The sequence below is a fragment of the Zalophus californianus genome, chromosome 2 (genome assembly GCF_009762305.2).
Source record: "Zalophus californianus isolate mZalCal1 chromosome 2, mZalCal1.pri.v2, whole genome shotgun sequence".
Taxonomy (NCBI): domain Eukaryota; kingdom Metazoa; phylum Chordata; class Mammalia; order Carnivora; family Otariidae; genus Zalophus; species Zalophus californianus.
The window spans coordinates 164,887,675-164,901,523 of record NC_045596.1 but is presented as its reverse complement, the minus strand read 5'-3'; the positions used below and the strand labels follow the sequence as shown (position 1 = coordinate 164,901,523).

The window sequence follows — 13,849 nt, the reverse complement described above, 5'->3', positions numbered from 1 at the left end:
CCCTGAGGGAAAATTCCCTCGAGTAGATCCTTGGACCTAGGAAGGGGGCCAAGTTCATAAGCCAGGGCTTGTGCTAAAGAAGGCAGCAGTGCCCTCCACTTTCTCAGTTCAGTTCAGCCAACACGCACTGATGTCTCTCAGTGCCAGCCCTGGGGACCCAGAGATGGAGCAGACATGATCACAGACAGCCTCAGGAGCTTGGGACCTCAGGGGACAGCCGCCCCTCTTTGGCTCTGGTCTACAAGCTCTTACTGTCAAGTTCCTCTGGCTCCACTCCCCATGCCCTGGGGGTGGACAGCCTCTGCGGTGGCAAAGAGATCTCTTTTTTTAAGAGATCTTTGAAAACAAACGGGTGCATTCTCCCCAGGACATTGTCTATCTTTGGCTGGAGAAGAGCAGCTTTGCCTGCAGAGTGAAGTCCACTTTCTGCAGCTTGGGGTTCACAGGGAGACACTGCTCCTGCCACGTCTTGGTGCCTCGTCCCCCTCCTCCTTCCTGGGGCGAGAACTCTGTGTTTCCGGGACTAGCCACTCAGGATTCTGTCTGCAGGACCTTGGGATGGATGCAGGGGGAGGAGCACACTTAAATAAAGAGGAGCTGACAATCTCCGGGGCGGCGTAGGAAGTGACACAGAAAGGCAGAGACTCATTCCACGGTGGAGCTGTCCCCAGACAGGGAGCTGCCCTGGGCCCTACAAGGTGACACGGTTACGGAGGAAGCTGGAGGGGGTCAAAGTGAACTCAACTCTGAGTGGTCCTCCAGGGGTGGGAGGGCCAGGCTAGGTCCCCTGCCAGAGGCTGCCCCACAGCCAAACACCAGGCATTCTGCTGCTGTCACCCCGGAGGGCAAGACTCTTTCGTCACTGCCTGAGCTTCTCTGTTGGCCAAGCTGGCCTCCTCCAAGCCTTCCGAACCCACGGCGCACACCAGCTTCCTGCCTTGCTCGCGGCCCTCCCCTCATGGATGCTGTCCTGTCCCCTCTCTGCAGAAGCTCTGCTCACCACACTCAAGGCCTCTCCTCCAGGAAGCCTCCCTGATAACCCTGGCTCCTTGTCATTTCTCTCTTCTCAGCTCTGGAAGCTTCCCACTCCCTCCACCACCTTTCATTGAGAGCGATCACAGGGCAGAGTGGGTAAAAGCAGGAACTCCGAAGCCAGCCGGGTTGCCTGAGTTCATATTCTGTCTCTGCCAATTTCCCTGGTCCCATTACTTGCACTCTCTGTGACTCAGTTTCCTCTGCTGTTAAACAAGGGCAGTAACAGGCTGCACCTCATTAGATGGTGGTGATGTTTCAAAGAGCTTCCGAGTACTCGGGACAGTGGATGTACACTCTGACTAGGCTCTCTTCCCTGTCTCACGCCTGTGGCATCTCCCCAGCTGGAGCAGAAACACTCTGAGGGCCAGGGCCCGGCCTTACCCTTCCCAGGGGTCCGCCCCCCACTCAGGGCTAAGCACGCCTCAAACAAGAGACCTCGTAAAAGTTTGAGCCTGGGGAAAACAGCCGACCACCTTCCACTTTTCTGCCCAGACACAGCGCAGAGGAGAGAGGTCAAAGCTTAGAGATCATTCTATGGTGCCCTGCACCTCTTGTCCCAAGAGAAAGGTCTCACCCTATAAAGAACGGGGAGAAGTGGCGGTCCTGCTCCGTGCCTGTCCTGCCCCATCCCTCTGTGCGGTACCTCCTGTTCCCACCCTGCCCAGTGTCTGTGGCCCTCTCCCCTCTCCCTCAGCCCCAGACTCACACCCCTGCAATGGCTGGCCTGTAACTTAAAACAGCAACATAAAACATGACCCCCTTGCCTCCCTGCCCCTTCCCAGGGAGATGACTAATTGCTTAACTTTTAAACTTACTAAAACAGTCCATTGTCGGAGCTAACACAAGCTCTTAGAACCACAGTGTCTGAATGGAAAGCGTTTCTTCAAAAGGAAAACAAGAAAAAGCTGCAGCCTTGTTGTGCCGCAGCTTCCTGAAATTCCAGAAGCCAGAGCCATGGCGATGCAGAGAGATGCCAAGACCCAGTGCCTGCCCAGGCTGCAGGGAGCCCAGCAGACGTCAGGGCTGCCCCTGCCACAGCCCTCCAGCAGCCCACTCCATGCCGGTGCTCCCGCACAGCACACACCCCAAGTCTTGGACCCACCTCCTGGGGCCCAGAGCAAAACCCACCAGTTGCTACCATCACCAGCCGTCAGGCCTTGGATAAATAGCAGTATGGTAGCGTCTCAAACACCACCAGAAAGCACCCTTCCCCCCAACTTGCCAGGCCTATATACAGAGTCCTTCCCAAGGTGGGGGTGATTGGGGGGGGATTGATGGGTGAGGGGGTCTAGTCGCTCTTCACCTGGGGTGGGGGCATTCTGCCATCTTTGAACAAACTTCTAACCTTCATTCCTGGCGGCCCGCTTTTTAAATACCAAGTGTACAACTTGCTATCAAGTCCATGTCACCTCTTGGTGGTTTGGAAGGAAAACCAAATTTGGTCGGAAGAACTCACTCTTCAATACACATAAAAATCACTTGAGGCGCTTGAGGCAGAATCCCGAGTTCCAGAATTTTAATTCAGTAGGTCAGGGGCAGGGGCTGGGAATCTGCATTTTAACCTGACTCGACTCTTGGGTGGCACTTGGAGAAACAGCGGGTGGGAATTGAACAATGTATACAGCCTTTCACAAACACGCCCCATCCATCACGAAAACCATCCTACAGGGGAAGGGAGTGATGCAGCTGAGATTTCATGGTAGGAACCCGAGGCGTAGCGGGGTCGGCTGACCTGCTCCGGGTCAACCTCGGATGGACACCGACTGAGCACAGCTGTCCTGCACTCCTCACCACAGCCTGCCCAGGGACCACGACTATTTCTAAACCTCTCGAAAGAATGGAAGGAACCGTCTGCAATCTCCCTCCAGGGGACGGAAGCTCAGGGCAAGTGACTAGTGCAAGGCCACACCACCTGGAACAGGAGGCCAGCCTTTGCATCTAGATTCCCAAGCCCCAGCTTTGACTCTCTCTGAACCTGACACAGTAAACTCTTGCCATTCGCAGTGGTCATGTTCGAGAAAGTTGCCAACACTGCACCACTGCTCTTAAGGAAAATGCCCAGTTAGGTTCCTGTGAGCCTCCATTCAGCACATCTTTGTCAAACAATGAATACATAACCTTGTCTCATGTGTGTTTCTGTATAAAGACACCTTATTTAATACTGCTGATCCCGTAACTCCCCACCGACAGTGCCCTGACTCACGGCCAGTGACTCTTATCTAACACACGTATTTGTCCCCGTCGGGTACATCCCAGCCTTCTTGCTCTTAGGAACTTGAGACAGCACTTGGGCACTAGGCTTGGGAGCCATTTTAAACAGCAAAATCAACAAAAAGCACAAAAAATGCAAACAATGTGGCACTGAACACAGATTTTTCACCATCATGGGTGTGTGTGTCTGTGAATGACCACGAAAGCACCGTGTGTGTGTGGGTTTTGGGGTTAACATAAATTTTAGGCAGGGGGCAAATTTGCAAGTGTGCAACCCAGGAATACTGAGGGCCGACTGTACGGGCTTGCGAGTGGGTGGCAGGAAGTACTGAGAGGATGAGAGGGCCATCGGCCCCTCAGGGTCTGCTCTGCGGTCTTTGTCCTGTTGTGCGGGTGGAGCACTGCAGGCTACCCACCAGGCCCTTCGGGACCAGGCAGGAGCCTGTTCCACACTGCCTCCCTCACCACTGTCCCCACCGCATACTTCCCCGGCCTTTTCTTGGCAGAGGCCCCGGCACCGCGCTGGAGCTGGGCTGCCCAGTGCTCCCCACACCCATGCTCAGTGGTCTGGAACACTATCTCCTTTGGGGGTTTCAGTAACCTTGCAGAACATCCACAGAAATTAAAAAAAAAAAATTCTAGGTTCCTCCCTTCCTCCCAGCCTGGCTTCTGGGCTGCCGCTTTCCTGTTCAGGAACATGAGTCGAAGGAACCCGAGCCAAACAGAAGCAGAGATGTAGAACCCCTGCTGCTGCTAAGAAAGAATCAGGCAGAAGAGTGCATTTTTCCTTCTCCTCCCTGCTCCTTCAAATTGTTTGCACCTTTGGATTCTTTCCAGGACTCATCCCAGCTAATCTAAACCAGCAGCCTGGTGGCACCCTTGGCAATGCCGGGGTTAATACTGTGACCTCCTTAAGCTGCTGAGAAGTCAGGTCTAATTTTATCCTATAACTGGATCCGCAGTCCTTTTTTTTTTTGCCCGGTGCTGAGGTATGTTGGGAAGCCCAGAGCCAGCACTTCTGGTGGCTTGGGAGGCAGGGGCCCTGCTTTTTGCTGAATGCAGAAAGCCAGAGCCTGCTTTCCTCTTGGCCCAGAGCCAGGCCCTGGGTGGGGGGGGGTGTGCTGAAATGCCAAGAACCGGATTAGTACTATGCTGGGGCCACCATGCTTCCTTGCTTCCCGCCGACTCCCACCCCGATGCATCCTGTACTGAGCTGCCCCGAGCTGGGCACAGCGAACGGCCTCGGGGCAGCTCAGTACAGGATCCCTCAGGGAGGACGGAGGTCAGAGCTGGCCGCCGGAGCCCCCAGCACTGCTCGGGCCTGCTGGAGAGCCTTCGCTGCGGCGTCTTCACGGCCCTCCCTCATTGCAAATCCCCACACACCCCCACCCCTCAGCCACGCAGCCCTCATGCTCCCGCACGCATGCACCAAGCCTCGACAGCCCTCCTAGCTCGCTGGGAGGACGCCATCCGCCCCTCAGACCTGTTCACTTCACCCTTTCCTAGAAAGCAACGGAGCGACCTGTCTCCAGAAGCACCGAAGAGAATGGGCGCCTTGGTTTGATCAGGACTTTCGAAGGGTTCCAGGCTCAAGAGACAGTGCTGTTCTAAGTCTGTCACTGCTGGAGCTCTGCCGGGGGACTTGCGTTGAAGTGGCCCAGGCTAGACAGACTCCCTGTGCCCCCCTAGGCCCGTCCCCACCGTCCTCCCTCCCCATCGCTTGGCTTTCAGGAGAATATCATCACTGAGATTTGCCGAGTATTTTCACTCATCAAAGCATTTTCTCAAATTTGTATTTCTGCGCCCCGGGGGAGGTCAATCAGCAGATACTGTCGGCTGTTTTCTTGAGGAGGAAATTGAGACTCAGAGAGACAGTTAGCAGGTTGGGAAACAATCTGGGCCTCGAGGCCACGGCACCCCTGTTCCTCCTGCATCGTGCTGGGGGTGGCGGGACGGAGAGCTCCCCCGGATGAGGGGGAGACGCGAGGAAGTGAGCAGCCATTCCCAGCACCAGCCACTCCTCGAGCACCAGGCCATGCAGAAAGGATGCAGAAAGATGGCGTTACCTCCAAAGAGGTCATTCGAGGGGAGGGGCTAGAGATCACTGCTTCCCCCTTTTTAGGCTGGCCCGCTTCACTATCTGAGCCCCCTTCCTGCTCTCTGTCAGGTCCGGCTGCAGGCTACTCCCTCGCAGCTGCACCTGGAGACAGCAGCAGAGACAGAAGGCAGGACGGATCACAGAGAGACAGGAGATAGGCAGGAGAAAGCATGGAGGCCGTGGAAACGCTGCCTGCCAGAGGGCACGGAGGCACAAGGGGAGACCGGCGGGAGGGAGTGTGGTGCCGCCTGAAGCCCAGAGTGGGCGGGCGCAGAGGTGAGCAGCCCGTAGAGGTGCTGGGCGCCCCGAGGCCCGGGAGCCTGGGGAGCCTCCAGGAGGCTGCAGCCTCCGCAGTACCTGCGCGTGTCTCATAAAGGAATCAACATCAGCTTCCATCTCACTGGGATCCTCCAGGGGCCCCTCAGCAATCACCTCCTCATGCTCCTGGGCGTCATCGGCACCGGACGAGTCTATCTGCCGAACGACTTTGCGAATGATCTGGAAAAGAGGAGAGGACGAAGGGCCCGTGAAGCCGTGGAGACAGAGGCTGGGAAGAGCAGGTCCCCTGGCAATGACATCTGGAGGAGAGGCAGCCTTTCTCCTAAGGCATCCTTCCTCCAGTGGCCAAGAGCAGGGACTGGTCTCCCGCCCCCACACCCCTGCCCCATCACGTGGCAAACAAGCTCTGCGAAGCCTCAGGGGGGCTAGAATTTGCAGCCAGTCCATCGATGGTCAGGGTTTTTGCCTCTTGATATTGTTGGAAGGTCCTGCTGTCTTCCCCACACCATGAGCTGCTGAGGGCAGAACAGCTCTTTTTCATCTATAGGGATTCCAGGCAAGTGTGTTCTCTTATTCCCTCACCCAAATATTCTAGCCCTGTCTACTCTGTGCCTACCACGTCCTGGGACCGAGAGATGAAAACACAAGGCACCGTCCCTGCCTGCATGAGGCACACTTTGCAAGAGGCAAGATGGACACCTGACGGGTCTTGCTTCAATTTACTGGGAGCAGCACACAGTGGGAGCACATACTAGGTCCCCCCTTTGGCCCTTCTTCTCTCTTCTGCCCAGACCTAGCATGGTGCCCAATACTTGACAGGCAAAATCAGGTCTAGCGAATTAAAAGCTGTGGCCAATTCAATGCATTTCCACAGCCTTTTTGCTGTTGGAGGCCCGTGGGAGTTCGGGGACCACCACCCTGCCGTCTTATAGCAGTTTCCAGGGCTAGACATCGCTGGGCTAGGTTTGGGCTGTTCCATGGAGCCTGGTCCTTCTGGAACAAAGTAGCAGGAGCTGAATTCAGGCGGAATCAGGTAAAGTGGCTATGAGGAATGTCAGACCGGACCTCAGATGACCAGAGCTCCCAGCACCTGAACCAGCCCGCCCGAGCCATCCTGACCCTCTGTTAGGGCAGCAGTGAGAAGCAAGGAGGGGAGTCCAGCACCTTTTAGCTTCTGGCCCCGCTGCCTCTTCCCAGCTCGGGGGCACTCTGTGCACCCACCTTCTTGGTGACAATGTTGCCCTGCTCATCTGTGAATTGTTCCTCTGTCACCTGCTCCCCTGGAATATTCTGAAACTCACTCCCCTAGAATTGTAGAAAAGGAGAAAACTCAAGATTAGTAAGTGGGTGGCCTGGGCGTAAGGCGGAGGATGAGGGAATTAAAGAGCACGGCCAACAGTCAGAGTCGGACAAATCCCCACCACGGCAGGCAACTCCAGCTCAGCAAGTAGCAGCGGCCAAACCCAGGGCTCTGAGCACGAGAGGCGCCCCTGGGGGCCGTGGGGCCTGAAGACAGGATGGAGCCCCACGCTTGCAAGAGCCTTGTGTGCCTGATCCCTCACCAGCACCAGGGAGCAGGCAAAACCAGGGCGGTCACGCAAGTGTTACAAAGGAGGCCCTGAGAGAGGAAGTGAGGCACCTAATTTATCTCTGGACAGCCCTTTGCAGCGTGAAAGCTCTTCCACAGACACCGGCGCCCTGAGTGTGACCTGCCCGCTTCCTGAAGCCGGCTGGAGACAGGGGCAGGCCAAGAATGGGCCTCCCAAGTCCCAGAGCGGAGCTGCCCGCGCTGCCGCAGCGCTGGCAGTCCCAGTGGGCTCCACAGCCCCTGGCTCCGGCTCCTGACTCAGGGCCCCGTCCCTTCCCCCAGCTGCTGCCCACGCACATGGCGGTGCCGTGCCCTCAGCCCTGTCTCCTGCCTGGCGGTTACCTTCAGGAAAACCCGACGCCGGACCACCCTGGTGGAGATGGTCTCCTCGTCGTCACTCACGCCCTCGCTCTCCCCCAGCTCCTTGTCCAGCTCCTGGTGGATATGTTTCAGCACAAAGCACAGGGAGCCCTTGACAATGTGCATCACGTTCTGACAGCTGACCAGAAAGAAGCCCAGGAGCACTAGGGTGACCAGGAGCTGGGTGATGAAAGTCCACATCCTCACCTCCTCAGCAGCTGGGCCCTCTGGGGACTAGCGGGGCCAGGGCTCCGGCCGCTGTGGGGGTCCAACCTCTCATTCTCCTCTCAGACTCCCACGTGCCCCTGGGACCCCTTGCATTCTCTCTCCACAGGAGACCGGACGGCCCCTCACTAGAACTGCCCGCTGAGTGCCCTCCTGCCGAGCAGCCCCAGGCTCTGCCCTCACGCCTGGGTGACATCAGGCTTCGATAATTTTAGCTCCCCAAACCAGCTGCTGGGGCTGTCCAACTGGGCTAGAAGGGAGCAGGCAGGTGCGCGTGTCCCGGGCACTGAAAGCGCATGTCAAAGTCACTCTGTGGGTGACGGATGCCCCGCCCCGCCCTCTTGCCCCACCCACCCCCGCCCCCCAGGCCTGCCCGGCCCATGCGCACTAGAAGCAGTTCTGCCCAGGGAAGTATTCTCTTTCCGGGACTCCAGGAAATAAGGTGTCCGGAGAAAGTGGCCACTTGTGTGTTTCTCTGGGCGGTTACTGCCGTGGTCAGAATGGAGCTCACCCCCACCCACAGGGATGGGACCGGCTACTACCCTGGAGAGAGAGTTAAGGGTTTACTTCAGAAATAGCCCTGGGATGAGTGATGTGCTCAGGCCTAACCAAATTAGCTCAGCGGGGGTCCAGCACAGGTTGGGGGGCACCGGGAAGCCTGTGCAATTCCCATCAGCCCTGAGGGCCCTCGGCACACGCCCCGCCCTTTCCCCCCCGGACCCAGCAACCCTAAACGGTAAGCGTGTAACTGGTGTGTCTATTTAAGGCCTGTCCTCAAAGGCTCTTCCCAGGCGGGGCCGTCAGCGCCCACCAGCAGGAACCACGCGCTCGCCTTTACAGAGCTGATTCACAAATGCAGCCGTGGCGGCTGTGGCCCACAGGAATTTCACTTTCCGGATCAGGCTGTGCCGCTCTGAGTAACAGTCCACATGGCAGAGGGAACAAAGATCTGGGGCACAGCCCAGCGACTTGCAACTCACCCACCGCGGGGGCCGGGGAACTCTGGGTGCCTTCTCTGGGAAACAGGGACGGACTGAGATGCTCCCCCTACCCCATCCGGCGAGGAGCGCCGGGGTCAGAGTACTATCATGATGAAGAGTCAGCGCAGGCCCTCATGCCCTGCGTACTCCGTAGGCATTGTGCTGTGTGTACTCCACATACGAACTCGGTGAAGCCTTCCCACAGCCCTACCATGCAGGTTCTATGACTTTTCCATTTTACACAAAGGCAATGGAGGCACAGAGTCAAAGAGTAAGTAAATGAAAGGGTCCAATTTCAAGCTCCCGTCACTACACGGTACTGCCTCGTTTCCACAAGGAAGCACCTGGAGAAATAAAAGCCCACCGCACATGCAAAGGAGCTGGGCGCCGGTGAGCACTCGGTTTGGGCCCAGCCAAGGAGAGCCCAACCTCACATATTTCCAGCTGGGGCCTCAGAGAAGAATGTACAGTCATTTCAGGCTTGCCTCCCTAGCCCCAAGTTATAGGGCATCTTTCTCTCTCTCCGTCAGTGTTTTCAGAGATCCACCGGAAATACCAGTCAATGAGTGCTCTGCAAACCCTTGCCGCCCGGGGTCCTGTCAGATGATTAGGATGACAGCTCATCTATGCCATCTAATCCTGTCCTGGACCTGAAAGGCGGTAGGCCTGGTGGCCCTGCACACTCACTCGCTCTGACTGGGAAGCAGGATCCGGACCCTCCTGGCCCTCACACTGGATCTCTGTGTGACCCTGGAGAAGCCCTCAGCCTCTCTGGGGCCTCAGCTTCCTCATTTATAAACAAGGCAGTTGGACCCTATGACCTAGAAGGTTTCTCCTGTGACCCCTGGAGTGCTCCTGCTTTCTCCCCAGTCCTCCCCTCACCAAAGGCTAGCTGCGGAGGGGCCATGGATAAGAAGGCTCCTGGCATCCTTCTCTTTCCCCAGGAATCAGGAATCAGACCCAGTTAAGAGCACCTGTGCTCCCAGCCAAGTGCTTGCTATTAGGAGTACAAGTGCCAAAGAGGAGCCTGCTGGCCAAGAATGCACGGGGTGGTCTGGGGTTAAAAATGGACACAGCTGCCTGTCCTGTCCGAGGCACATCCTGGGAGGGAAGCAGTCTAAATAAAACCTTACTGGATTCCTAGCAGTTCTTTGCAGATGGGAGCCCAGGAATGTTGTGCAGCTAACCTAGTCGTGGGGGCCCCCAATGTGCCTACTAGGGCTCAGGTTCAGGTAGGGTAGAGGGAAGAGAAAGTGGCAGAAGGCAGGCGGGTGGGGGGGGGGCGGCGAAAACTTCCCGAATGAGGATAAACTATTAGAAACCAAATGAGATGCAGAACACATTGTTTATGCGCACACTAAAAATAGGCATAGAACAGCGATGCATACATTAAAAAGGCACACCTTAATGAGATGTCTGGGATTTGTTTCAAAAAATATGTTGGGGGGAGAGAAGAGAGGGGTAGGTATCAATGAAACAGGATTGACCATAATTGGGCAACTGTCGCGCCTAGGTGGTGCGTGCACGGAAATTAATACGCTGTTCTGTCTTTGTATTTGTTTGTGATTTTTCATAACAAAAAAATATTCCCAAACACATTAAAATGGATGTTTATGGGAATGGGAATGGGGAGTGAAGGTAAAATGAACAGATGAAGGAAGTACAGCAGGGCAAACCCGGCGAGGGGAGGGAGGTCTGAGGGAGGCAGGGATGGCAGGTGGGGAGTGAGGTGGGGCGCCTCTCCCGGTCCACCTGCTGAACCCCACCCAGAGGATCGCAGCATTCCCAAGCCAGTGAACCTTGGCAATAATCCATGCAGTCCTCGTTTCCTGGTGAGCAAACCAAGGTGCTGAGAAGCGAGTGGCTTGTCTGTGGCCATGCAGACCACGGTAGGACCAGAGTTAGCCTAACACCCAGGTCTCTCTGCCCTACGCCCTTCCTAAAACACAACGGAAAAAGAAAACAAAGACCGTGGCTTTGCAATCAGCCAGACCTAACTCCAAAGCCCACCTCTGATCCTGTGACCGTGGGCAACCTGCCCAACCATCCGCTGCCACATGGGAGTAACAGCTGAGAGCCGAGGGAGCGTGAGCATGACAAGCACACAGGCCCTGCCTGGGATCCACGGAGGCTCCAGGGGGCTCCGAGAATGTTAGCTCCTCCCTTCCCTCAGCAGAGACCGTGACTTTGTATCCTTACTGCTAGAGAAAGTGAGTCCCCGCCACAATTTCTAAAGAAAGGAAGCAGGCTCAGCCCGGGGCTCCCCTGAAGGAGAGGCCGCCCTCGACCTCAGGCTCCTCCAGCGCCGCTGTGGGCATCGGCAGGTGCCTCTGTGCGCGCCCTCACCTCTGCCATCTGGGAGAAAGTGCTCTGAGCCTCCTGCACCCACGCTTGGTGGCTTTGTCGTCTCCGTTCCCTGCTCTCAGCTTCTGACGGCTCTTCCCGAACGTGCTCAGTTGCAGACACCAGGACCTTCTCATACTCCTGAGACCCACTGGGCTCCAGCTCTTGGATGGTGGTGACCGTACTCCGGAAGGAGTGTGGGCCTTGGGTGACCTCCTCTGGCCAGGAACCTTGGGCAGCATCTTGCAGGTACGAGACAATGGAGCCTTCCTCATCCCAGTCCTGCAGTCTGGGGCCCAGGAAGAGAGAAAGGACACCCGGTCACCCTTCAGTCTCTGGCTGCTCAGATACCCTCCTCCCCGCCCCCGCCCAGAGCTGGAGGGATGGGCCTGCGTGAGCAAATCCCACAGCCCGCACACGGCTGCCTGTCCTGTCCAGAGAGGCGCAGATGGTCCGTCCGTGCTGTCCAGGTGGAAAGGGCCATGCGGACCAGTACCACTGGCCCCATCCCTTTAAGTGGATGGCTCTCCACCCTGGGCTCCTGAGGCACTTGGCTCACCCAGCTGGGTGTCACCGGGTCTGCACGCCCGTCACCTCACCGCCTCCCCTCCAGCCCTCCAGGCCACCTGCCCTCCACAGTCCTTATCCCGGCACTCGTCCAATAAGGTGGCCACTCTCTCCCCTGGAAACATGCTCTTCTATGGCTTCCAAGACACCACATTTGCCTCGTTTCCCCACACCCTCTCTGGCTACCACTTCTCAGTGTCCTTTGTTGGTTTCTCCTAATTTCTCTGACTCCTGAACATGGGAGCACCCCAGGGCTCCGTTCTCAGACCTCATCTCTACCTGCACCCACAGTAAGCTCATTCAGTCCACGGCTTCACACCCCATCTGTGTGCTCCGCGTGCCCCGGTGTGCACACAGCACCTCTTCCTTGACCTACAGACGTGTAGACCCAACTGCCTCTGCACATCTCTGCTTTGGGGGTCTAACAGGCCTCTCAGGGATAGCACAGTCAAGTCCACACTCATGACCTTCTCCCCAGCCTTCCCCCACACTGCAGTATAGTATCTTCGTCCTTCCAGTGGACAGATCGAGGGTACCAGTAAGCTCTGACGTCTCTCGGTCTCTCACACTCCACGTCTTGTTTGTTCAGTGAACCTTCTGGTTTAGCTTTCAAGTATATATCCTGAGCACAATCACTTCTGGCCACCAGCACTGCTACCGTCTTGGTCCATACCAGCAGCAACGCTTGCCTCCTGGCTCATCTCCCTGCCTCGAGCCCTGGCCATGTCAGGCTGCTCTCAAGGCAACTGCCACATCACCTCACTCCTCTGCTCAAAACCCTCCGGTGGCTCCCCATTCCACCCAGTAAATGCCAAAGTCTTTCGTCTTTCTAGAGCCTCAAGGCCTGACATGTCTGGCCCCATTACCTCTCTCAATCACTCTGCTGTGATCAGTGACCTTCTCACTGTTCCTCGACTGTGCCTACTGCAAGGCCTTTGTGCTGGCTGGGCCTTCTGCTGGTTATGTGCCCTTGGTATTCACATGGCTCACCCCTCAATTTCTTCTGCTCTTTACTCCAACGTTGTGGTCTTAGGCTTCCCTCATTTCGGCCATCTCCTCTCCACACACTGTACATACGACCTATCTCCCCCTCTTTATTTTCCTTTTTAGCACCAACACCTAACTTTTCCCTTTTCTTCTGGGGGGGGGGGAGAGGGGCAGAGGGAGGAGAGAGAGAATCTCAAGCAGGCTCTATGCCCAGCATGGAGCCCAACATGGGGCTTGATCTTACAACCCTGAGATCGTGACCTGAGCCAAAATCAAGAGTAGAATGCTTACCAACTGAGCCACCCAGGGGCCCCTAACTTCTCCCTTTCAATTACTTTCCATTTCATTGGCTTTATCTCATTTATTGTCTGTTTCCCCGCTAGAACATAAACTTCTTGCAGATGGAGGCTTTTGTCTATTCTGTTCAATGCTACATTCCCTGCACTGAGGCACGGTTCACAGGTGCCTGGCACACAGTAGGCGCTCCATACATACTGTTGAGGGAGTGAACGAAATTCACCTGTCCCCACTGGAAGGCTGACCGCGGTCAGAGAACCAAACTGTACCACACTGAGGCCTAGCACCAGGCCTTCTGGTTCCCCCCTGCGAGGCCAGGCTCCTCGTGGTGCAGCGGCCGGGCCAGCATGCAGTGTGCGCAATGCGCGCCCAGTCAGTCCTCCTCAGTGACTGGCTGTCCCAGGTTGTTGGGGGTGGCCTTGGCCACAGGGATGCCACTGTTTCACTCTGAATCCCCACAGGCCCTGTCCTTCTAACTCTCGCTGCTCATCGAAGGATTCGTTTGGGAAATGAAAATGAAATGACATAAATCCTTGCTCTCTCATCTTGTAAATGGTCTTCTTTCCCTCCGCCTAGGGTATTCGGGCCACACTGGATGGACCCCGGGGAAGGGCCCAGTCAGCCTGGGCTTCTGAGAGGGCCAGAGGAACTGGCGGGTGGGGGCAGGTGTGGGAAGAGGAAATGAGAACAGGTTGCCCGAGGCCTGGCCAGACCTGAGCCACGCGGGTATGGTGGGTGTGCACAGCCTTCAGGGGGCACACGGACCATCTCCTTGCTTTAGGGAAACTTTAGGAAGCAATTTTGGGGGAAAGGGCCACTGCGGCTCAGCTCCTATGCCAGCCCAGGGAGGCCAAAGTGGTCCCCCGCACTCCACCCAGC

General features: G+C 56.6%; 1 protein-coding gene across 16 annotated transcripts in view; it reads right to left on the bottom strand.

Annotated features, from left to right (window-relative positions):
- Positions 1 to 13,849, bottom strand: part of ANK1 (ankyrin 1) — a 213,347-nt gene that overhangs the window by 2,332 nt on the left and 197,166 nt on the right. For 5 of the 16 annotated variants that reach the window (XM_027597651.2, XM_027597642.2, XM_027597643.2 and 2 more), the window contains 4 exons: positions 11,123 to 11,408; positions 6,845 to 6,928; positions 5,702 to 5,842; positions 5,313 to 5,446 (listed from right to left, as the gene is read on the bottom strand). In XM_027597651.2, coding sequence (XP_027453452.1) covers positions 5,348 to 5,446; positions 5,702 to 5,842; positions 6,845 to 6,928; positions 11,123 to 11,408 — 610 coding nt within the window. In that variant the 3' untranslated portion in view covers positions 5,313 to 5,347. Of the gene's footprint in view, positions 1 to 5,312; positions 5,447 to 5,701; positions 5,843 to 6,844; positions 6,929 to 7,553; positions 7,985 to 11,122; positions 11,409 to 13,849 lie in introns of those variants that run through there. The other 11 variants (XM_027597645.2, XM_027597650.2, XM_027597653.2 and 8 more) reach the window with 7 other exon arrangements.